This window comes from Trachurus japonicus, unplaced genomic scaffold (genome assembly GCF_045865225.1).
Source record: "Trachurus japonicus isolate A0001 unplaced genomic scaffold, Traja_1.0 AP031100.1".
In the NCBI taxonomy this organism is placed as follows: Eukaryota; Metazoa; Chordata; class Actinopteri; order Carangiformes; family Carangidae; genus Trachurus; species Trachurus japonicus.
The window spans coordinates 275,477-300,000 of NW_028221233.1; the positions used below are offsets into that span (position 1 = coordinate 275,477).

General features: G+C 44.7%; 1 protein-coding gene across 1 annotated transcript in view; it reads left to right on the forward strand.

The window, feature by feature from the left end:
* Nucleotides 1–11,350: 11,350 nt before the first annotated feature.
* The window catches only part of LOC146959761 (copine-4-like), a gene marked incomplete at its 3' end in the record, with an annotated part of 49,019 nt that continues 35,845 nt past the window's right edge, over nucleotides 11,351–24,524 (forward strand). The window contains exons 1-6 of the mRNA XM_085772937.1: nucleotides 11,351–11,373; nucleotides 11,471–11,660; nucleotides 19,011–19,190; nucleotides 21,250–21,321; nucleotides 21,526–21,600; nucleotides 21,710–21,793. Of these exons, the coding sequence (XP_085629063.1) occupies nucleotides 11,351–11,373; nucleotides 11,471–11,660; nucleotides 19,011–19,190; nucleotides 21,250–21,321; nucleotides 21,526–21,600; nucleotides 21,710–21,793 (624 nt within the window). The remainder of the gene's footprint in view (nucleotides 11,374–11,470; nucleotides 11,661–19,010; nucleotides 19,191–21,249; nucleotides 21,322–21,525; nucleotides 21,601–21,709; nucleotides 21,794–24,524) is intronic.

Consider the following 24,524-nt stretch of genomic DNA (forward strand, 5'->3'; position numbering starts at 1 on the left):
CAGAGTTTTTTACAATGTGTCAAGTCAAAACAGGAAGTGATGCTATGCTATACCACCATTTCCGCCAAGGATTTTCAAATTAAAATGCGTACGTGTCCCTAGTTGCCTCTGGTCGGTTTTCATTTTTATTCAATGTTAGAAACTGAAAGATGTTTATGGGCAGAAATATGTGCCACTGCCACTAGAAACTGATCTGATTGAATCATTAAATCTGAATTTGAATTGGTAAACTTGAATAGATGCATTAAAAAACTCAAGTTGAATCACATCATTTGAATTTGTACTATTAGATAGATAGACTTTATTATTAGACTCAAGGTCCATTAAAAAAACAAACACACATACAAATATTGTATGTGTGTTTGTAGACTTCTATTGTTTAATTTGAATATATTATATATAATACATTCTATTGTTTAATTTGAAAATCAAATATCAAAATAACATTGCATTGAAAAACTGAATCTGAACACCTGAGTAGTAGCCTAGGCTATAATTTGAAATTGAATTTATTAGTTTGGACCTGAATACCAATAAACTTGAGACTGAATTAAATGTAAGATTATGAAATTGAATTCAGTTTGTTTGAAACTATGTTTGATTCAGAAAATATATTTCTAATAGAGCCACCGGATGTCAGCAACAACTCAACGAATGCACACTAAATCCAAACATTTATGTCCACGAATTAAGTAATGTGTGATAAAGTGAAATGACACAGGGAATAAGTATTGAACACATGAAGAAAAGGAGGAGGAGCAAAAAGGTAAAGAAGAAAGCAGCTGGAGTCTGTCAGTGTTTAGAAAGTCTTCCTGGGAGTAATCAAGAGCTTCTCCAGACCTTCAGAAACTGGAGCTGCAGAACATCAGACGGGTCTGAATGAACCGTTTTATCCCTTAGTGCCGTTAATCTGGAACTTGTATTTATTTCTGTGCCACAGTATTTAATCACCTTGAGTCTTCATCCTACACAGACGACAAAGTTTGACTCATTTAACTCAATGAAGAAATGGTGAAAACTATTTTATTGATGATTATAGCCTATTACGTAAACAAATAACATTATGCTGTATGAACAATAATATTAATTTATAAAAAATACTTCATAGGTGAAAACTAATTTTATGAATGCTTCTTCTAAAGCCAATTAAACAAATAATACTTACTGTAATGAACAATGATAATAATTTAAAAGATTATTTCATTGTTGCCTTTCTACGGAGCCCCCAAAGGGACATGGAAGGACATTTTTTCGCAATACTTTTTGCGAGATCTCGCAAAAGTATTGCGAGATCTCGCAAAAAAAGTGCCCTGTCCGCTGTCTCAGTGCTGAAATATGAATGAATGACAGCGTGTCACTGCCCGTGAGAGAGAGAGTGTGTAGAGAGTTTTGCCACCAGCTTTCTTGTGTCATTTTGTGGAGCAGTAAGGCTAAATCACAGAGTTCCTACAAGTGTGCGCAGCTGAATCCGCTTCACGTTCCTCCCTGTACACGCCCTGTTTTAACCCTAGATGGTCAATGCAAACCACCACATGAATGCGGTCTGCATGTAAATGAACCTGACGTGCTGTTGTGTTGTTCTGTCTGTGCTGTGAATCAGCTGCAGGTGTTAAAGTGACAACGTGACGTGTTGCTGCAGCTGTTAACGGCGTCAGCGGCACGGAGCGCACGCGGTGTTGTTTTGGTGCACTGCCCTCTCAAATGCTGGACCTGGTTCGGCACATAGTTACAACAATGACAACAGTTCTAGTGAGTCTGTATATGAACCAGTCACCATCATGGGCCAGGCAGTTGTCGGTCCCTGAAGACCCTCTTCCTCCTTATTCTCCTCCAGCGGTGCCGCGGTGCAGCATTACGCACGGGGCTCACCGCTGTATATAGGCCTATTTACAGTAATTAGACTGATCGATAAAACTTGTTGAGTCAGTTAGTGATCCTGGTCCTCCATCCTGAAATATATTCTTCAGAATTAACATGACGCTTTTATTTATGCCGATTTTCTCTCGGTTTTTGTGATGAACAGCATTAAGTAGGACTGATAACAAGAAAACAGAGTGTAACGATTGTGATAGTGGCTTTTTCCCAGTCTTTGATATTTAAAGCAGATATCAGTGGAATGTTTTTGTTAATATAAGTCCTAAATAGTCCTATTTTCCGTCAGCAATCACTTACATGAAGTATTTCAGCCTAAACACGAGTCTCTCCGTCACTCTGCTCTGCTGTAACCCGAGGAGAAAATTTTCCTTGTGGGATACAAGTGTTATCCAATGAGGGGAGAGAACGGCATGAAGGGCTGTGTGTGCAGCCAAGGGATGCGCGTGAATGTGGTGACGTAGCACGAGGACCAATTGATGCCTGACAAGGGCGGGGGCTGCTAACTCATGGTGCGTTCAAGGAAACTCGTACTTTGTGTTTTTCCTTCCTGTGAAGTCATACCAGTTCGATCTGGTACGAGTTCACGGGTCGGAAGTTACGAGTGGCCGTTATAGGGAACTTTCACAGACAACAGGACGGTAAAAACACGAGCTACGGGTTACCTGGAACGCTACCAAGTCGTAGTTGTGACTTGAAGCTGTAACTTACGGTTTCAAAAGCCTGCCTTGAACACAGCATTAGCCGAAACGGCCGTGAAGCTGATATCTGCTTTAATTGACTCTCGATAGGACCGGATGCTTTATCCCATGCAGCCGCGCCGTCCTCTCCTCCTCCTGCGCTCTGGGAGTGGACAATATGACGGAGAGATGGTGGTGACATCAGTCCGATGCAAAATAACGCTGTTGAATTAAATCACCGTGGGCGATCAGCATGGAGAGAGCTCCCCAAACAACCCAGACCCTATGATACGCTGTCCTTTAACTACATCCTACTAGAAAAACTGACAAGTCAAGCTGTAGTTTGTGTTAGAGGACTAATTCATCTGACATAACCTGACCATCTCTCTCTCTCTCTCTCTCTTTCACGGGCAGTGACACGCTGTCATTCATTCATATTTCAGCACTGAGACAGCGGACAGGGCACTTTTTTTGCGATATCTCGCAATACTTTTTGCGAGATCTCGCAAAAAGTATTGCGAGATCTCGCAAAAAGTATTGCGAGATCTCGCAAAAGTATTGCGAGATCTCGCAATAAAAAAAAATCCTTCCATGTCCCTTTGGGGGCTCCGTACCTTTCTGCCTCTCAAGGACATTAAATAAAATATTTTCAGGATTTTTATGTTATGTTAAAAAACAAAGTGGGTGATTTTTCTCCTGTTTCACTCCTCAAATACAGAAAATCTTTGTGTTTCAAAACAAAACAATGTGAGAGAACAAAATAGTAGTTCTGCCTTTCTGACCATAGTAGTGATGTAATTGTTCACTTGGACCACTAGAGGGAAGTGTCACTCCACAGCAACCAAAACTCCTTCACGTCCACGCCCCGTTTGGCTTCACACAACCCCCAAAAACATGATGCAAATGTGTTTCTAAAGTGTCTTATTGCACTTCATACATTATTTAATATACAGATAACTATAGGAACAATGTGCTTTGATTCAGAAATTAACTGAATGTCTGTCTAAAGGTCACATCTTACCCCAAAACTACAGATGAACATCGTGTTTATGGCAAAGATTTTAATGCTGCACAATATTATTTTAGTTTTTTTTCTTCTGACTGATGTTTTCTATTGCTGCATTTCATTTCATATTTTCTTTTCCAGTTGATTAGCCCAAAATTCTTTAAAAATCATGTGTTTTTATACAATCGGGGTTGTTTTTATGCCATCTAGTCTGTGACAAAACCCTATTTCATAAGTCATACTGCCTATTTTAGGTCATAGTGCTATTCAAATACTGTTAATAAAGAAAAAACACACAAAAAACAATGTTTTGTTGTGTAATTTAATTTTATTTATTTATTTTACATACCAGACAGTGGTGATCGAGATTTAATTATTCATCAGACCGATTATTATGGTTCAATTTTTCTTGTTTTTTCCATTTGATCTCACATTTATTAATGTTCTAACAGTCACTCTGTCATTTCTTTATTAAAACACTTTGAGCTTACACAATGGAGCGAATGACTGGAGACTTTTGAACAAAGGTGGAACTGTATTACTCTCTATTTGGAGGACTAATGGAGGAATATGTGTTATTATAAGACTGTCATACATCTCTAAGATTGATATTGTACTGCTGTTATTTATTCCCTTTGGTGCAAATATCTATTCTCTGTGCGATTTCTCTTTATGGTATTTTTACTGCATTTTATTTACCTGTATTTCAATTCATATATGGTCCTAAGTCAGTGAATGTTTTGTTTTTGTGGAAAAATGAAAAATAAAAAGTAAAAAAAAAACAAACACTTTGAGCTGCACTTCCTGGTTGTTTCAAAATAAAGGTCTTATTATTACTATTATTATTATTATTTTCATCATTGTATTTGTTTCATTGTGAGCTCTGTCTGTGCTGCTGCTGCTCGGCCTGCAGGAGGCGCTGCAGCCTGCTCCTCCTCCTCCTGCTCCTCCCCTGGTGTGTGTGTGTATGAGTATGTGAGTGTGTGAATATGTATGTGAATGTGTGTGTGAGTGTGTGTGTGTGTGTGAGGCTTCCCCGGCTATAAAGGCGTGTGAGGCGGCTGGAGGCTGTAGAGGCTCCAGCAGCCAGAGGAGGAGCAGCAGGAGGAGCAGCAGGAGGAGCAGGAGGAGCAGGAGGAGGAGAAGGAGGTGCAGCAGCAGCAGGAGGATGAAGCTGAGCATCCGTCAGCGAGCAGCTGGTCTCAGATCAGTCGGTCTGAGCTGAAACTGGAAACTTTCTCATGCTTTTGTCACAGCGGAGCTTCTTCTTTTCCCTTTTCTTCTCATTCTGCTGCTGCTTCCTGTGAGAAGGTAAAACACTAACTCTCTTTATTTTCATTATCAATTCATCTATCAACTATTTAAACCATTAATTGATTAGTTGTTTGGTCAATTTTTTGATTTAAGAAGGTTGGAATCAGAGAATTCAGGCTTTTTTCATTATTATTATTATCAGAATAGTTGACGATTCATTTAATAATTGATTATTGTTGGATAAATCGATGAATAGTTGCAGCTCTCCATCCTCTCTGTGTGTCTGAGTGGTTTAGTTGTGGTTTAGTTGTCGTAGCAGCAGCAGCAGCTTCTGCAATTTAGGATTATTTTCATTATCGATTTATCTGTCGACTATTTAAATCATTGATCGATTAGTTGTTTGGTCAATAAAATGTTAAAAAATGTCATAAAGGAACAAAAAAACCCCAGAAATATTCACATTTAAGAAGCTGGAATCAGAGAATTTTGACTTTTTGTGTTATTATTATTATCAGAACAGCTGACGATTCATTTAATAATTGATTATTGTTGGATAAATCGATGAATAGTTGCAGCTCTCCATCCTCTCTATCTCTGTGTGTCTGAGTGGTTTAGTTGTGGTTTAGCAGCAGCTTCTCTCAGTCCAGAGCTGCAATTTAGGATTATTTTCATTATCAATTAATCTGTCAACTATTTAAACCATTAATTGATTAGTTGTTTGGTCAATAAAATGTTACAAAATGTCATAAAGGAACAAAAAAACCCAGAAATATTCACATTTAAGAAGCTGGAATCACAGAATCTGGACTTTTTTTTCTCAGAATAGTTGACGATTCATCTAATAATTGATTATTGTTGGATAAATCGATGAATTGTTGCAGCTCTCCATCCTCTGTGTGTGTCTGAGTGGTTTAGTTGTGGTTTAGTTGTCGTAGCAGCAGCAGCAGCAGCTTCTCTCAGTCCAGAGCTGCAATTTAGGATTATTTTCATTATCAATTAATCTAGACTGTCGACTATTTTAACCATTAATTGATTAGTTGTTTGGTCAATAAAATGTTAAAAATGTCATAAAGGAACAAAAAACCCAGAAATATTCACATTTAAGAAGCTGGAATCACAGAATTTGGACTTTTTTTTCTCAGAATAGTTGACGATTCATTCAATTGATTATTGTTGGATAAATCCATGAATTGTTGCAGCTCTCCATCCTCTCTGTGTGTGTCTGAGTGGTTTAGTTGTGGTTTAGTTGTGGTTTAGTTGTCGTAGCAGCAGCAGCAGCAGCAGCTTCTCTCAGTCCAGATGTGTTGAGCTGCACAGCTGGATGGATTCTCCCTGGTTCAGAGTGAAGAGGAGTCAGAGGAGTGTGACGACTGTTTGATGTGAAAACGGTTTTATTCTCAGATCTGTGTGTGTGTTAGAGTGTTAGAGTGTGTGTGTTAGAGTGTGTGTGTGTGTGTGTGTGTGAGAGCTGATAGTGAAGATTTCATTCACTGAATATCCTGACGCTGAATGTCGAGCTCTCTCTCTCTCTGTGTGTGTGTGTGTGTGTGTGTGTGTGTGTGTGTGTGTGTGTATTGAGCTGTGATCAATGTTTTATCAGAGATGAATAACTCATGTTTCTCTCTCTGTTAAAAAGCTGCTGCTTCCTCTTCCTCTTCTTCGTCTTGGTCTGGTTAATTCAGGTGAATCCTCTGTAACGACCTCGTTAACATGAAGGCTGATGTAACATGATGTCATCAACACATCTGAGATTATTACAAATGTTTTATTGTGTTGTTTTTTACGACAGAGGAGAAAGCTCCACTGATCTGTGAAGATGAACCATCTTTAATCAGATAATTAGTGACTTCCTGAATCAGGCCTTAAGCCCCGCCCACCTCCACCTCCACCTGCTGTTAACTCTGGCGTCAGATGTAACATTATTAAATAACGATTATGACAAAAACTTGATATTGAAAGCTTTTTATTCAACACTTAAATCACTCATTATCTCCTACTCCCCCTCATGTGGACTAAGGGCTGGGAGAAGTTTCAGAGTCCTCCGTGGCTTCTCTGAGTTACAGGGGGTCTCGGCGTAGCAGTGCATGTCCATATGACGGTTGCAAATGGATACCAACTGTCTTCGTAACAAAAAGACACACCAAAAAACATCCAGATACCTCCATGCTGCTCGTATGTAATGTCCATCTTGTATTGAAGCCCCGACATGAGAAATTGTCCCGAAAAAAATTAAATAAGTCTATATTTCGAGCTTGTTTGTAGCGGAAGCTCCTCTTCCAGGTTTGTCCAATTCTGACAAACCGGGAAGAGGAGCTTTGAGAAGCTTCCGCTACGTTTTATTTTTTTATTTTTTTCATTTTTTTTTTAGAAATGTTACTACTTTTCTAGATTTTTTGGGAGACATTTTACCAGTTACTTCTTTTATGGGCGGGGGGGGGGGGATTTCACCACTTTTTTGAATTTTTTTTTTTTGCCACATTTATCTTTTTATCTTTAGCCTATCTTTTTTCTTAAAAAATGTAAATGTGTTTTTTCTAGAATTTTTCTTTTTTGTTTATGTAAGTTTTTTTTGGGAGAATATTTAGCCAACCCCTTTTTTCTAGAAATGTTTGAACTTTTTTGGAGAAATTGTACCACTTTTTTTCCAGAGATTTCTGTAGCCTATATAATCTTTCCAAAAATTCAACCTTCATTTGAACGCACCTTGACTAAGTAAATATTTGTGTATTTCTGGTGTTTGCTTCTAAATTTGGTCCAATGGGGGTCCGTGGTCTAATATGTGTCAATTTAGGGTCCTTGATGTACAAAAGAGTGAGAACCACTGCATTAATCAATTTAATCAATACAAAATATGTTTAAAAAAATACAAATAACGTAAAATAGTGGCCTCACCTGCACCTGCAGATCAGACTTTAACTGGTATTGATCGATCAGCTCCCGTGAACGTAGCAGAGAAACATGTGGACTGAAACCGGATCCTCCTCTGGTCACCATGACGATCAGCTGATCTGTGGTCAGATGTTAAAATAACTCTTCACTTCCTGTAACTCGACTCTGACTGGACGCATCAACGACTTCCTGCTAATCAGATCAGAGCTGCTGAGGGAGGAGGAGAGATGGAGAGATGAAGGAGGAGGAGAGGATGGAGAGATGGAGAGATTGTTTATTGGTTATTATACAGATCCCCATTAGCTGCAGCAAAGCCACAGCTATTCTTCTTCCTGGGGTCCAACAGTATCAAATATACAGTTGAAAACACAAAACATAAACATTATAAAAATTAAAAACAAAAAAAACAAGTGAGCGATATGCTTCACCTAACAAAACAAAAACAGAATAAGTGTTTACATTTCTTAACTGTGCTTCATTCATTCTTCGTTATATTAATTATTCACATACTAATCCTGTTACCCACATTTCTACATATCATATATGTATACATCAATACACATCACACATCATACTTGTATATACCTTGATTCTACAGAATATACATTATAATAACACATATCATATATCCATCGAAATATACTCGATGATGGAGGAGGAGAGGATGGAGTGATGAGGAGGAGAGGATGGAGTGATGAGGAGGAGGAGAGGATGGAGTGATGGAGGAGGAGAGGATGGAGGAGGAGAGGATGGAGTGATGGAGGAGGAGAGGATGGAGTGATGAGGAGGAGAGGATGGAGTGAAGGAGGAGGAGAGGATGGAATGATGAGGAGGAGGAGAGGATGGAATGATGGAGGAGGAGAGGATGGAGGAGGAGAGGATGGAGTGATGAGGAGGAGAGGATGGAGTGAAGGAGGAGGAGAGGATGGAGGAGGAGAGGATGGAGTGATGAGGAGGAGAGGATGGAGAGAAAGAGGAGAAGAGATGATGGAGGAGGAGAGGATGGAGTGATGAGGAGGAGAGGATGGAGTGATGGAGGAGGAGAGGATGGAGTAATGGAGGAGAGAATGGAAGAGGAGAGGATGGAGAGAAAGAGGAGAAGAGATGATGGAGGAGGAGAGGATGGAGTGATGGAGGAGGAGAGGATGGAGGAGGAGAGGATGGAGTGATGAGGAGGAGAGGATGGAATGATGAGGAGGAGAGGATGGAGGAGGAGGAGAGGATGGAGTGATGAGGAGGAGAGGATGGAGTGATGGAGGAGGAGAGGATGGAGTAATGGAGGAGAGAATGGAAGAGGAGAGGATGGAGAGAAAGAGGAGAAGAGATGATGGAGGAGGAGACGATGGAGGAGGAGAGGATGGAGTGATGGAGGAGGAGAGGATGGAGTGATGAGGAGGAGAGGATGGAGTGAAGGAGGAGGAGAGGATGGAATGATGAGGAGGAGGAGAGGATGGAATGATGGAGGAGGAGAGGATGGAGGAGGAGAGGATGGAGTGATGAGGAGGAGAGGATGGAGTGAAGGAGGAGGAGAGGATGGAGGAGGAGAGGATGGAGTGATGAGGAGGAGAGGATGGAATGATGAGGAGGAGAGGATGGAGGAGGAGGAGAGGATGGAGTGATGAGGAGGAGAGGATGGAGTGATGGAGGAGAGGATGGAGTAATGGAGGAGAGAATGGAAGAGGAGAGGATGGAGAGAAAGAGGAGAAGAGATGATGGAGGAGGAGACGATGGAGGAGGAGAGGATGGAGTGATGGAGGAGGAGAGGATGGAGTGATGAGGAGAGGAGGATGGAGTGATGAGGAGGAGGAGAGGATGGAGTGATGAGGAGAAAATGGAAGAGGAGAGGATGGAGTGAAGGAGGAGGAGAGGATGGAGGAGGAGAGGATGGAGTGATGGAGGAGGAGGAGAGGATGGAGTGATGGAGGAGGAGAGGATGGAGTAATGGAGGAGAGGATGGAAGAGGAGAGGATGGAGAGAAAGAGGAGAAGAGATGATGGAGGAGGAGAGGATGGAGTAATGGAGGAGAGAATGGAAGAGGAGAGGATGGAGTGATGAGGAGGAGAGGATGGAGTGAAGGAGGAGGAGAGAATGGAAGAGGAGAGGATGGAGAGAAAGAGGAGAAGAGATGATGGAGGAGGAGAGGATGGAGTAATGGAGGAGAGGAGAGGATGGAGTGATGGAGGAGGAGGAGAGGATGGAGTGATGGAGGAGGAGAGGATGGAGGAGGAGAGGATGGAGAGAAAGAGGAGAAGAGATGAATGGACGAGGAGAGATGGAGTAATGGAGGCGGATAGGTTGGAGGAGGAGAGGATGTAGAGGCGAGGCAGGCGTGCTGTCTAGGCATTCTAGGCAGTCTGCTTCTCTTCAGTCTCCATTTCTTCGCTGCAGGACTCGTCGCTGCAGTCTCTCCCCATCGGCTCCCTCAGCATTCCTCTTCTCTTAAATCTACCATGCGGCCTCGCCCAGTCCCGGCGCTTCAGGAGGCTGCGTGCCTTGTCTTCTTCTCTTGAAGTCGTCTTCATCTTCATTCTAGCATTCGATGCGTCTGTCTCGGCAGGTCTAGCATGTCTTGGCGTAGTCTCGCATTCTTCTGCTCTGTCAGTCTATCATCGTCTTCTCTTCATCTTTCTTCTCTTCATTCGATAATCGATCGCGTCGTCGGCGAGCTGCGGTCATTCGTCTCGCGTTCTATGAGATCTATCGCTCCCCCATATCCGCGTCCTCTGTCATTCGATCCTTGCGTCGGCCTTCATGCGTTCTGCTCGTTCATTCTGATCAGTCTTCGTCTGCTTGCATTCGACCCAGAGCTTGATCTTCATTCTGACCATTCTTCTCGTCATGTCCTCGTGCGCTGAAGTCGTCTCCCTCGTCGCATCTCATCATTCGGCGGTCTCGCATTCTAGCCCTTCTTCTCGCCCATCCCTCTGCTCTTCATGTCGTACCAGTGCCGTGGCTCTACAGCCCTTTGCCTCCGCCTCGCATTCGCTCCCTCCCCTTCGCCGTCTCAGCTGTCTTCTTTCCTTTTGGCGCGTGCATTCTATCATCTTCTCTTCTCTCATTGTCTATCAGGCTGCTTGCTCTTCATTACCGTCGTCTCTTCAGTGCCGCCTTCTTCTCTTCATTAGATTCCATCTTGCTCGCTGCATTCTACCTATTCCGCTACATCATTTCTTCTGTCCTCGCTGCAGTTCTCTCCCTACTGTCTCCGTCTCATCATGTCTTCTTCTCTTCATTCGACCATTCTGTCGCGTCATTCCCTTCTGCCTGAATTCTCGCCCTCTCTATCCTCTCATCATTCCTCTTCTCCTCATTCTACCAGTTCTTCTCGTCGCGGCAGCTGATCAGTCTTCTTCTTCTCTTCATTCTATCCATTCTTCTTCTCTGCATTCTCTTCCTTCATTCTATCATCTTCGTCTCTTCATCCTATCCTTCTGCGTCTCTTCATGCTTCTTCTCTTCATTCTATCAGCTCTCTTCTCTGCAGTGCTATCCTTCTGCGTCTCTTCCAGTCTTCTTCGCCGCATGCTCTCCCTCTTCTCCTCTCATCATGTCTTCTTCTCTCATGCTATCCTTCTTTCGCTTCAGACTAGCACCTAACAAGACTTCCCAGCCCACTGTGCCTCCACAGACATCGTAACCCACCCCCGGACATGCCAGGAATTACAAAGACACTGTACCATAACCGCTCACACATCCGAACCCTCGTCTACCATCCTTACCATAACAGTGTGGTCATGGACACACACCACCCCACCTCCCCCCCCCCCCAGTTGCCCCCCCTCCCTCCACCCATGTCACCTCTACCAGTCGGCCGCCTCGTCTCTGGGTCTGTTCTCCAGCCCGTGTCTCACCAAGGTGGAGCTGCGTCTCACCTGTAAGGGGATCTCCGACCGCGACGCGCTGTCCAAACCCGACCCCTGCCTCGTCCTCAACATGATGTCGCACGGCCAGTGGATGGAGGTAGGTCGCCACGGCAACCGGACTCTGTCTGTGTGGTAACGTTGTGTTATTATCTCATAGCGTGGTGAATGTGCAGCTCACAACTTGTCCACCAGAGCGTTGTGGAGCTGTTGGATTGTGTGTTTGATGATGAGTTTGATGAGGGAAAAAACCAAGAAATCCCATAATGAGCCTCCGTAGCGTAGCTCTGAGCAGCTCACGGCTCTGCTCCGCCGATCCCAAAACAACATGCACCGATGATTAAAGGTGATGAACCTACTGCTATGACTATAGGGATTATGGTGAGAGGAAATTTAGCCAAAATGTTGAAATGTCCCTTTTAGGTGCTGACGTAATTAGCTCAAAACTCTCACTTTTTTGGTAAATTTTTTGCTGAGTTAAAAAAAAAAAAAAAAACATTTTAAATGCTCACTCAACTTTTTAAAAGGTCATTTCTACACAGTACTACTTATGTATTTTGTAAAAAAAGAAAGAAAGAAAGAAAGTGTAACCTTTAATTTGCTCTTTAAAGCCCCTGTACAGACTTTTCCTGTAGTGTAGATTTTGGCGCCCCCTGTGGACGAAAGCGGCAGAATGAAGACTGCATTTCCCACTGTCATGAAGACGTTTGTGTAGATTTGTTTTGGAAATGTCGGAAAGAAGACGGGACTTGCTTTTTTTTTCTTTTTTTCTAGCAGCGTAATGTATCTATTGGTCTGGTTTGGTCAGTGGTCCGACCCGACCATGCCTTCCAGAGGTCTAGAATTAGACGACTTAGAAACAGCGTATCTTCACACTGACGGGCTCATCTGCTGTTGTAGGTAACAGAGACACATCAGCAGAAACCGTGTCCAGTTAAAAGCTCCGTACTGGGCCTTTAAAGCAGAAGTAAGCGATATATTTGTGTTAATCTAAGTCTTAAATAGTTGTATCTTCCGACAGCAATCACTTCTATAGAGTGTTTGGTCTGAAACACGGGTCTGTCAGTCACTCTGCTCTGCTCTGAGCCCAGGAGAAAACATTTATCGTATCCTACAACCTTTATCCAATGAGGAGAGAGAACGGCATAAAGGGGCAGTCCTCTCTGTGTGTGCAGCCAAGGGACGCGCCTGAATGTGGTGACGTAGGGACGAGGACTGTTATGGTGCGTTCAAGGCAACTCGTAACTTCCGACCCGTGAACTCGTACCAGATCGAACTGGTACCACTTCACGGTCAGAAGTTACGAGTGGCCGTTATAGTGACTTTCACAGGTAAAACAGGTCGGAGAAACACGAGTGGGTTGCCTGGAACGCTACAAAGTCGTAAGTTGTGACTTGAAGCTGTAATTTACGATTTCAAAAGCCTGCCTGGAACGCAGCATTAGCCAAAACCACCGGATCGCTTACTTCTGCTTTAAGTTCAGCGTCAGAGAATCCGACGTCTGACACTCTGATCGTTTATTCTCTCTGTCGGTTGTTTGATGCTTAATTTCACATGAACGTCTCTGCTGCTGATGTCAGCTGTGTGTGTGTGTGTGTGTGTGTGTGTGTGTGTTAGCAGACTGAGCAGGTGTTCAACAGGTGTCAACAGATGTTTCATGGATGTTACAGATGTTCAGTCTCTGGTGAATCCCACAGTGATTAGCGGGAGGTAATGATAGGTAATGTTATAGCTGCAGGCATTACTCAGTTACAGTTACAGTTACTTTAGTTACTCCAGTTACTCTGATGAACGATGTAGCTGCAGCAACCTGGGTTCTTGCTTTAACAGTTGAACAGAGAAGCTGCTCTGTCCCACACTGGAAGAGTTCCTGAAGGCACCACGAGAGACACTTCCTGTCCCTGTGGGTCCTCTGTCCTCCTCCTCCATCTTCCTCCTCCTCTTTCTTCCTCCTCCTCCTCATCTTCCTCCTCCTCTTCCTTCTTCTCCTCCTCATCTTTCTTCCTCCTCCTCTTCCTTCCTCCTCCTCCCTCCTCCTCCTCTTCCTCCTCCTCCTCCTTCTTCCTCCTCCATCTTCCTCCTCCTCTTTCTTCTTCCTCCTCCTCATCTTCCTCCTCCTCCTTCTCCTCCTCCTCATCTTTCTTCCTCCTCCGTCATCCTCCTCCTCTTCCACCTTCCTCCTCCTCCTTCCTCCTCCCCCTCTTCCTTCTCCTCCTCCTCATCTTTCTTCCTCCTGTTCCTTCCTCCTCCTCTTCCTTCTTCTCCTCCTCCTTCTTCCTCCTCATTCCTCCTCCTCCTCCCTCCTCCTCCCTCATCATCCTTCTTCTCATCCTCCTCCTTCTCCTCCTTCTTCTTCTTCCTTCTCCTCCTTGTTCTTCCTCCTCCTTCCTCCTGCATCCCCCTCCTTCTACGTACCTCCTTCCTCCTCCTCTTTCTTCTCCTCTTCCTTCCTCCTCCTCCCTCCTCCTCATCTTCCTCCTTCCTCACCCTATTCCTTCTCCTCCTCCTTCCTCCTCCTCCACCTCCTCCTCCTCTTCCTTCTTCTCCTCCTCTTCCTTTCCCCTCCTCCTCCTCCTCCTCTCATCCACCTCCTCCTCTTTCTTCTTCCTCCTCCTCTTCCTTCTTCCTCCTCCTTCTCCTCCTCTTCCTCCATCTTCCTCCTCCTCTTTCCTCCTCCTCTGTCTTCCTCCTCCTCCTTCTTCCTCCTCCTCCTCATTTCTCCTCCTCCTCCTCCTCATCTTCCTCCTCCTCATTTCTCCTCCTCCTCCTCCCTCCATCCTCCCCCTCCTCCTCCTCCTTCTTCCTCCTCCTCCTCATCTTCCTCCTCCTCATTTCTCCTTCTCCTTCTCCTCCTCCCTCTTCCTCCTCCTCCTTCTTCTTCCTCCTCCTCGTCATCATCATCCAACTCCTTCTTCCTCCTTCCTCCTCCTCCTCTTCCTCCCTCCTCCTCCTCCATCCTCTTCCTCCTCCTCCTTCTTTGTCCTCCTCATCTTCCTTCTCCCCTCATCCTCCTCCATCGTCCTCCTTCTCCTCCTCCTTCTCTTCCTCCTCCTTCTTCTTTCTCCTCCTCCTCCTCCTCCTCCTCCTCCTCTTTCTTCCTCCTCCTCTCTCCTCCTCCTCCTCATTCCTCCTCCTCCTCTTTGCTCTTCCTCCTCCCTCTTCCTCTTCCTCTGTCCTCCTCCTTCTTCCTCCTCCTTCTTCTTTCTCCTCCTCCTCTTTCTCTGCTCCCTCCTCCTCCTCCTCTCCCTCTTCCTCCTCCTCCTTCTTCCTCCTCTGTCCTCCTCCCTCCTCCTCCTCATCTTCCTCCTCTTCCTCCTCTTTCCTCCTCCTCCTTCCTTCTCCATTCTCCTCCTCCCTCCTCCTCTTCCTCCTCCTCCTCCTCTCCATCCTCCTCCTCCTCCTTCTCCTCCTCCTCCTTCCTTCTCCATTCTCCTCCATCCTCCTCCTCTGTCCTCCTCCTCCCTCCTTCTCCTCCTCTCCATCCTCCTCCTCCTCCTCCTCCTCCTTCTTCCTCCTCCATCTTCCTCCTCCTCTTTCTTCTTCCTCCTCCTCATCTTCCTCCTCCTCCTTCTCCTCCTCCTCATCTTTCTTCCTCCTCCTTCATCCTCCTCCTCTTCCACCTTCCTCCTCCTCCTCCTTCCTCCTCCCCCTCTTCCTTCTCCTCCTCCTCTTCCTCCTCCTCCTCCCTCCTCCTCCCTCATCATCCTTCTTCTCATCCTCCTCCTTCTCCTCCTTCTTCTTCTTCCTTCTCCTCCTTGTTCTTCCTCCTCCTTCCTCCTGCATCCCCCTCCTTCTACGTACCTCCTTCCTCCTCCTCTTTCTTCTCCTCTTCCTTCCTCCTCCTCCCTCCTCCTCATCTTCCTCCTTCCTCACCCTATTCCTTCTCCTCCTCCTTCCTCCTCCTCCACCTCCTCCTCCTCTTCCTTCTTCTCCTCCTCTTCCTTTCCCCTCCTCCTCCTCCTCCTCTCATCCACCTCCTCCTCCTCCTCTCCATCCTCCTCCTCTTCCTTCTTCCTCCTCCTTCTCCTCCTCTTCCTCCATCTTCCTCCTCCTTTTTCATCCTCCTCTTCTCCTCCTCCTCCTTCTTCCTCCTCCTCCTCATTTCTCCTCCTCCTCCTCCTCATCTTCCTCCTCCTCATTTCTCCTCCTCCTCCTCCCTCCATCCTCCCCCTCCTCCTCCTCCTTCTCCTCCTCCTCCTCATCTTCCTCCTCCTCATTTCTCCTTCTCCTTCTCCTCCTCCCTCTTCCTCCTCCTCCTTCTTCTTCCTCCTCCTCGTCATCATCATCCAACTCCTTCTTCCTCCTTCCTCCTCCTCCTCTTCCTCCCTCCTCCTCCTCCATCCTCTTCCTCCTCCTCCTTCTTTGTCCTCCTCATCTTCCTTCTCCCCTCATCCTCCTCCCTCGTCCTCCTTCTCCTCCTCCTTCTCTTCCTCCTCCTTCTTCTTTCTCCTCCTCCTCCTCCTCCTCCTCTTTCTTCCTCCTCCTCTCTCCTCCTCCTCCTCCTCCTCCTCTTTGCTCTTCCTCCTCCCTCTTCCTCTTCCTCTGTCCTCCTCCTTCTTCTTTCTCCTCCTCCTCTTTCTCTGCTCCCTCCTCCTCCTCCTCTCCCTCTTCCTCCTCCTCCTTCTTCCTCCTCTGTCCTCCTCCCTCCTCCTCCTCCTCCCTCCTCCTCATCTTCCTCCTTCCTCACCCTATTCCTTCTCCTCCTCCTTCTTCCTCCTCCTGCTCTTTCTTCTCCTCCTCCTCCTCCTCCACTTAGTGTTTATTAGTTTCTCATCTCACCTGGTGGTTAATTTACCTACAACACACACACACACACACTGTATCATCACCACGACGACAGCATCATCCTGTGTCTGTAGTCATGGCGACAGCGACAGGAAGTCAGTCAGTCAGTCAGAACTCCCAGCATGCATCAGGTCATCACGTTACAGACACTTTCAGTTCAGCTCATTTATCAGCTTCAGTTTGTGTCAGCTGGTGTTGTTTAGTGTGTGTGTGTGTGTGTGTGTGTGTGTGTGTGTGTGTGTGGGTCAGACCTGGTTTCTGTTGACCCACTTCTTCATCTTCTCTGAGTATTTTTAGACACTGGATGCAAATGAAGTTTGTTTTTTTTCTCCCCTCATTCACATTTTCATTAGTTTTATATGAATTTTTATCATTTTAAATTAAACTAATTCACAATAAAACAAAGAGAAAGAATGTGAAACATGAATCCAGAGAAACAAATCAAAGTGACGGGGACTAGTTTGTGTGTGGCGGAGGGATACGAGGAGCAGGAAGAAAGGAGAGAAGGAAAGTTTATAAGTGAAGAAACTGAGAAGAGACCAAAGACGGTTTATAAACCAAGAGCTTCCATGAGGAGTCAGCTTCCTGTATGATGTCACTAGGCTTCTGCTCGGCCACGCCCCTTTAGAGAGACCAGAGGCAGCCTGGAGTGTATTGACTCCAATGGGACAATTTAACATGAACACAGATTATGGTCTGTCCTTTCTCCCCATACTCACTGAAGTAAAATTTGGACTCATTTTTCACAAGCCACATCTCTTCTGAACAGTTTGACACCAAAATGGAAACTTTCAGACGGACACATCAGGAGAAAATCCACTTTGTTCCAGACCTGTCTCTGTCCTACGACACACCGATCTCCTAGGCAACGTCAAACAAACGGCCGCGAACTCCCGTGAAAATGATTTAAATTATTTTCATCATGCTAATTATGACTGTTAGTAGTGTAAATATTTAATGTTATCATAAGAAAATATAAATATCTCACTTTCATCTACCTACAAATTGTATAAATCCACACACACGTTCACAGACGAGGTGGTGACGGTTGGCCACGCCCATTTAGAGAGACAGGAAGTGAAACTGACGGTTGGCCACGCCCATTTAGAGAGACAGGAAGTGAAACTGACGGTTGGCCACGCCCACTTAGAGAGACAGGAAGTGAAACTGACGGTTGGCCACGCCCACTTAGAGAGACAGGAAGTGAAACTGACGGTTGGCCACGCCCATTTAGAGACACAGGAAGTGTATAACATTTCTATCATTGGAGCCTCTCATGGGGTATCTTGGTAAATAGAGGATCTTTGAAGAGACGACGCAGCAGGAAGAAGAAGAGGAAGATGATGAAGGAGATGATGAATAAGAAGATGGAGGTGGTCCAGGATCCACAGGGTTCTGGTTCTGGTTCTGGCTCCACGTCGGTTCCTTTACAGTCGATCCAGACGAACTCTAACGAGCCAATTAAGAGGAGCTGCAGGCTGAGCTCCATCTGCTGCTGCACCAGGACCAGAACCAGACTGAAGAGGAGGACATGAGGTTCTGACATCAACACACCCTCAGCCTCACATCACTCACTGACTGCGTTTACATGCACTTCAGTATCCCGGTTTTGATCAAATTCGGGATATGGTGTTTACATGAACTTCAGAGAAACCCGGTTTCTGATTACTGCATCTTATGTAATAATAATAATAAACTTTATTTGTATAGCACCTTTCACAGGTAGAAACCACAAAGTGCTTCACAGTGTCAAAACAGTAGCAACAAAGCAGAGCAAAACAAAACAAGACAAAAGACATACAAGAAAAGCATAGATACAAAGACCCACAGGTTAACCAAATGCCTGTTTAAATAGGTGAGTCTTTAAGTTCTTTTTAAAAGTATCAACAGAATCCAAAGAGCGTAATGAAAAGGGTAGAGTGTTCCACAACCTGTGCGCATGCGTGTTTCATAATAGGAAGAGCAACAAAATTTACAAATTAGAAATGCTGCCATGTTATAGAACTTAATAAAATAAAATAAAATGCAATGCAGACTGATGGGTTCATTGTAAAACATTCATTTATTGATGTAAATGTGGTGGTTTCTGTACATCCAGAGCCCCAACATTTATCTCCTGAACAGAATTCAACCAGCCGGTGGTAAACCTCTAAAAACCTGCGGGTAAGTTAATTAGCAATCGTTTTCTCCGGGATGACGATGGAGGTTGGCCGGCCGAGCAGCTCTGCAGACCGGCTGCTGCCGCTGTGATGTCACGGTAGCTGCTCCACAGGTGGAGCTTCGTCGTAGCAAACAGCCGTAATTTGGATAAACCGACCGCACACTGGGGATCTAAACAGTTACTTTTTTGCATGAAAAAAATATTAAAACTTAATAGTCTCCTTGTCGCTCCAGAAATGTGCTCTTGTTGACGTCGCCATTTTGTTACATATCTATGGTAACGATTACGTCAGTTGGCTGAGTGGCTTTCAGATATCGGGGTACGGTGTTTACATGCTCCAGTATCCTGGTTTCTTTCTGAGTTCTCCAAGCATCAAAATCGTGTTTCTCAAAATCGGGATAACGGGTTATCCTCATGTCTATGATGTCTCACTTTGTCTCCTCTTGTCCCCTTTTATCTCCTCATGTCTCTTATATCTCCTGTCCCCCTTGCTGTCCCGTGCAGGTGGACCGGACCGAGGTGATCCGTAGCTGTGTGAATCCCACCTACTCCAAGGTTTTCACTCTGGACTTTTATTTTGAAGAGGTGCAGCGTCTTCGCTTCGAGCTGTTCGACATCAACAGCAGCTACAACGGGCTGAAGGACGCCGACTTCCTGGGCTCCGTGGAGTGTACGCTGGGACAGGTGAGACAGACGGGACAGGTCTGTGTGTGTGTGTCTGTGTGTGTGTTTAAATGTCAGGTAAATATCAAGGAGCTGTCAATCATCAGACAAACCTGAGCTGAAAGTGAAACGTCTCCTTTTGTTTTGAGCTTCTATGTTTAAACCAGACGATAGACTGAGTGTGAGGCTCTTCTCTTTCTCCTCCTTCTGTCTCTCTAAGAGCTTGTTAAAGTCTTGTCTCCTCCTCAGGATCTAGAACCTGCTGATGTTTGTTTCATTCTCCCACAGTTAAATAAATAAAATTAGTGAATAATAAATAAATATGAGTGAGAAAGTAAAAATATCGTCTCTAAACTCCACATGAAGAGGAAGTGAAGTGGAACAAGGACGAACTGTGAGAGTTTAACGAGCTGTGGGATCAGTGTTTTAATTAAACCAACAAACAGACGGTCCTGCCCCCCCACCCCCTCCAAACAAACAAACACACACACACACACACACACACACACACACACACACACACACACTGGTTTAATGTCTCTGTGTGACAAATATTGTTCATATGAAACAAAAGAACACAAGTAACATTTTAAACAGAGAAGCTGATAGAGAAAGAAACGGTTCAACAATGACACATAGATCTGTGTGTTTCTGTTTGTATTTATGTTAATGTCTGTTTATGTTTGTGTTTATTTGTTTATGTTTATATAATATATATTTATATTTGTGTTTGTTTGTATTTGTGTTTATGTTTTTGTTTATGTAGGTCTGTGTTTGTTTATATTGTTATGTTTCATATGCTGTCAGTGTCTAAAAATGAACATCAGTCAGATTAATGAGCAGTCAGTCAGTTTAACACTGGGTTCTGTTCAATCTCTTGGTTCCAGTTGGTTCTAATGGTTCCATTGGTTCTAATGGTCCCAGTGGATTTGTTGGTTCAAATGGTTCAGTTAGTTCCAATGGTTCCGTTGATTTTAATGGTGCCGTTGGTTCCAATGGTCCCAATGGTTTTGTTGGTTCCAATGGTTCCGTTGATTTTAATGGTTCAGTTGCTTCTAATGGTTTTGTTGGTTCCAATGGTTTCAGTTAGTTCCATTGGTTCTAATGGTTCCAATGGTTTTGTTGGTTCCAATGGTTCCAATGGTTTTGTTGGTTCCAATGGTTCAGTTAGTTCCATTGGTTCTAACGGTTCCAATGGTTTTGTTGGTTCCAATGGTTCAGTTGCTTCTAATGGTTCAGTTGGTTCTAATGGTTCCAATGGTTCTAACAGTTCCAATGGTTGCATTGGTTCCAATGGTCAAGTTGGTTCAGTTGATTCTAATAGTTTTGTTGGTTCTAATGGTTCAGTTGGTTCCAATCGTTCTAATGGGGCGTTCACACCAAACGCGATAGACGCGAATGGAGCAGCAACTCTACATCGAAAATCAATGTAAATGGCGCGATGACACGCGATGCAGGCGGAGGCGGCGCGAATGAAGCGTCTGGAGCGGCGCGAATAAAGTTGAAAATATTGAACTTTTCAGGCGGCATCGCACCGTGACATCCAATCAGCGACCAGTTCAAGCCGACAACGTCACTTCTCTGTACGGTTGTTTACACTCAGAACAACATGAAGGAGAAGCTGATTGTCTATGAGCTGTGTGTGGCACCGCTGCCGTCTTCTACACAGAGTGGACAAAAAAAACACACACACACACACACACACACAGTGAACCCAGACACGACAGCAGGTGGTTTTCCGGTGTTTCTGAGACTTGTACAGCGGTAGTACAGTGCAGCAACGGTGGTGATATCAGCCATGATTGACGTGGAAAGAGAGCAGGTTGAGATCACCGGTTTTCAAATGAACGGGCGGAGCGTCTAGCGCGAATGACGCGATGGACACGAATGATCCAAAATGACCAAGCGGCGCGAATGAAGCGTCTGACGCGATTGTATTCGCGCCGCTTAATGGTTCAGTTGGTTCCAATGGTCAAGTTGGTTCTAATGGTTCAGTGTGTGTGTGTGTGTGTGTGTCTGTGTCTGTGTGTGTGTGTGTGTGTGTGTGTGTGTGTGTGTGTGTGTGTGTGTGTGTGTGTAGATCATCTCCCAGAGGAAGCTGTCCAAAGCTCTGCTCAGACCTGGCGGCACCGTGGGGAAGGCCATCGTCACGGTGAGCTGCTCTCTCTCCTCCGCCCCCAGCCCAGTCGGCCTCGCTCGCCCCTCGCTCTGACAGGACTCAGCTTTTATTTTGAAAGGGTTTCTGAGCAGGAAGCTGCTGCACTTGAATAATCAGCTTTAATCTTTTTATTTCTTAAAATCTATTGTGACGTCATAATGAACCGAGTGTCAACACCTAACCTGTGTGTGTGTCCAGATCTCAGCAGAGGAGCTGACCGGTAACGACGACTACATCGAGCTCTCGTTCAGCGCCAGGAAACTGGACGACAAGGTAACATCCTCCTCTCTGATTGGCTGCTGTCTGGCTGTGATGTCATAACAGACAAAGAAGTACAACAAATGGCTTTTAAAGTTTAACACCAATCTGTGTGTGTGTTCAGGACTTCTTCAGTAAGTCTGATCCGTTCCTAGAGATCTACAGACTGAACGATGATGCTACGATGCAGCTCGTCTACAGGACCGAGGTACACACACACACACACACACACACACACACACATAAGCTGTGTCCCAATTCAGCGACTGCAGCCTTTGGAAGCAGAATTTGGAGGCCGAGGGGGGCAACCGGCATTCCGACATCCCACCAGTCCGACATTGGCCTCTAATTGTCTAAATGGCAACACTTAATATTCTATCAAACGTCCCGTCATTCCAACAATTTTTGCCTCCTAAGGTTGGAATGACGGTATTTTTTCTTTTTTTAAACATCCTGCCTTTCCGACAATTCCTTTAATAGCGTATTTGTTTCCCCAAAAGATTATAGTCTGGTTGGGTTTAGGCAATTATGAAAGGAGTTGGTTAAGTTTAGTAAAAAGAGCAGGTAGAGGCCAGACAGGCAGACTAGTCCCTGTCTGCTCTCTGCTGTGTAATTACACACAACCATGTGGGTATTCCTCTATCAGCATGTCTTAGAGAAGGGAGGAGCCTGTTGAGTAACGCACATTTCCTTATATTGAAAGCCTTGTTGGAATGGTGGGATGTTCACATGTCGGAATAGCGGTATGTCGGAATGGTGGGATGTCCAAATGGTGGGATGTCGGAATGACAGCATGTAAGCGAAGGCCGATTACGTGACAGTGTCGCGACTAGGCCTGTCCCAATTCAAAGGCTCAGACAAATGCAGCCTTCCTCTGGCGGTTCCAGGAGGACGCGCTGCACCGATCCTTCGTGGCCTCCCGTATTCCAAGATTCTTTGCACGCTGCTATTCAAGGTTCCTACGCAAGTATGGAAATATACAGCCAGTGCACTATTTTCATTTGAGTTCTACGATGGAGTATTAGTATAGGGCCAGATTGAGAAAAAAACAACAGCACAGACTTCGAGAATAAAGTCATACATACACGTTGTCACTGGTGTTGTGTATGTTGTTACTGTTGCTGTGTGTATAATTAGGGCCACGGGCCATCGCACCGGGCACTGATCCCTGCGTGCAGCTTTCTCCGTACAATCCTGCTATTATTTTTCTCTTTTCAACTATTTATACTTTTTAAAAAATATTTAACTTTTTCTGCAATTTTTCTCCCATAGGAAATGAATTGAAACAGTCTTCAAACTCTTCAAATCTTCTGCTTCTTTCAGCCTCTATAGCTTCAGCATACTTTCAGCTACAGACTTCATTCAACTTTTAAACTGTTCACAAACCTTTAAACTATTCAGCTATTTCTCAGCTTATTGATATCTTCAACAGTTTCAGATATTTGGCAGTTTTAAAATCATTAAAATTTCTGACAAAATTCAAATTTAACATGGGAGTCAATGTTCAGAGCTAGAGTGGGTGACACCATCATCATTCCCATGTTGAAAGAGATGGTAAAACCGGCAGTAGAGTGCGAGTGCGTAACTTGCTTGTGTCGTCAGCTTTCCTACCGGTAGTTGACTATGGAGATGTGTTGTACATGTGTGCTTCGTCCAAAAGCCTAGCAGCTTTGGACACTGTATATCACAGTGCATTGAGGTTTTTCACTGGCTGTGGTCGTCTCACTCATCACTGTCAGCTCTACTTGAAGTCCGGGTGGCCAAACATCTCTGAGCACCCGGAGAGAAACTCACTTGTTGCTTCTGATCTATAAGGCTCTCCTCTCCTCGGTATGGTTCCATCCTACCTCTGTTCACTCCTCCGTCAAACAGAAAATCGATATGCCTGAAGGTCCAGTGATATTTATTGTTTGAACATCCCTCGAGTGCGGACTGAATTAGGGAAAAAAGCGTTTAGCTACGCCGCTCCATCAACATGGAACAACCTCCAGGCTGAACTGAAATTGTCTGAACTTGTATCTTTTAATGTTTTTCGTCCCTTCCTAAAGGTCCGACAACAAAAATCAATTGAGCGGTGCCTTTGCTGACCATCATTGTCACTATGACCCCCATGATGCTCCTTGCACTTTTGTTTTAACCTCTACTGTACTATGGCCCTATTTATTATAATGTAATATTGTAATGTATTTTGTATTTTTATAATGCTGACGACGTGTGCTGCTGCCCTCTTGGCCAGGTCACCCTTGAAAATGAGATCTCGATCTCAACGGGTCTTTTTACCTGGTTAAAGCAGAAGTAAGTGGTCCGGTCGTTTTCGCTAATGCTGCGTTCCAGGCAGGCTTTTGAAACCGTAAATCACAGCTTCAAGTCACAACTTACGACTTTGTAGCGTTTCAGGCAACCCACTCGTGTTTTTCCGACCTGTTTTACCGGTGAAAGTCACTATAACGGCCACTCGTAACTTCCGACCCGTGAACTCGTACCAGATCAAACTGGTACCACTTCACGGTCGGAAAAATACGAGTTTCGAGGAACGCACCATAACAGTCCTCATCCTTACGTCGCCACATTCACGGCGTTCCTTGGCTGCACACACAGCCCTGCATGCCGTTCTCTCTCCTCATTGGATAAAAACTGTAGGATACGATAAATGTTTTCTCCTGGGCTCAGAGCAGAGCAGAGTGACTGACAGACCCGTGTTTCAGACCAAACACTCTATAGAAGTGATTGCTGTCGGAAGATAGAACTATTTATATTAACACAAATATATCACTTACTTCTGCTTTAAATAAAGGCTAAATAAATAAAAATAAAAAGTAGCCCCGTGGCCCTTTCAAAATTTCCCCAGAGGAAATTTTCTAGTTACTGTTGTTGTCTGTCTTGTTGTCTGTCTTGTGATGTACAATGCTGTCTTTCATTGTAACATACAGTCAGTGAAG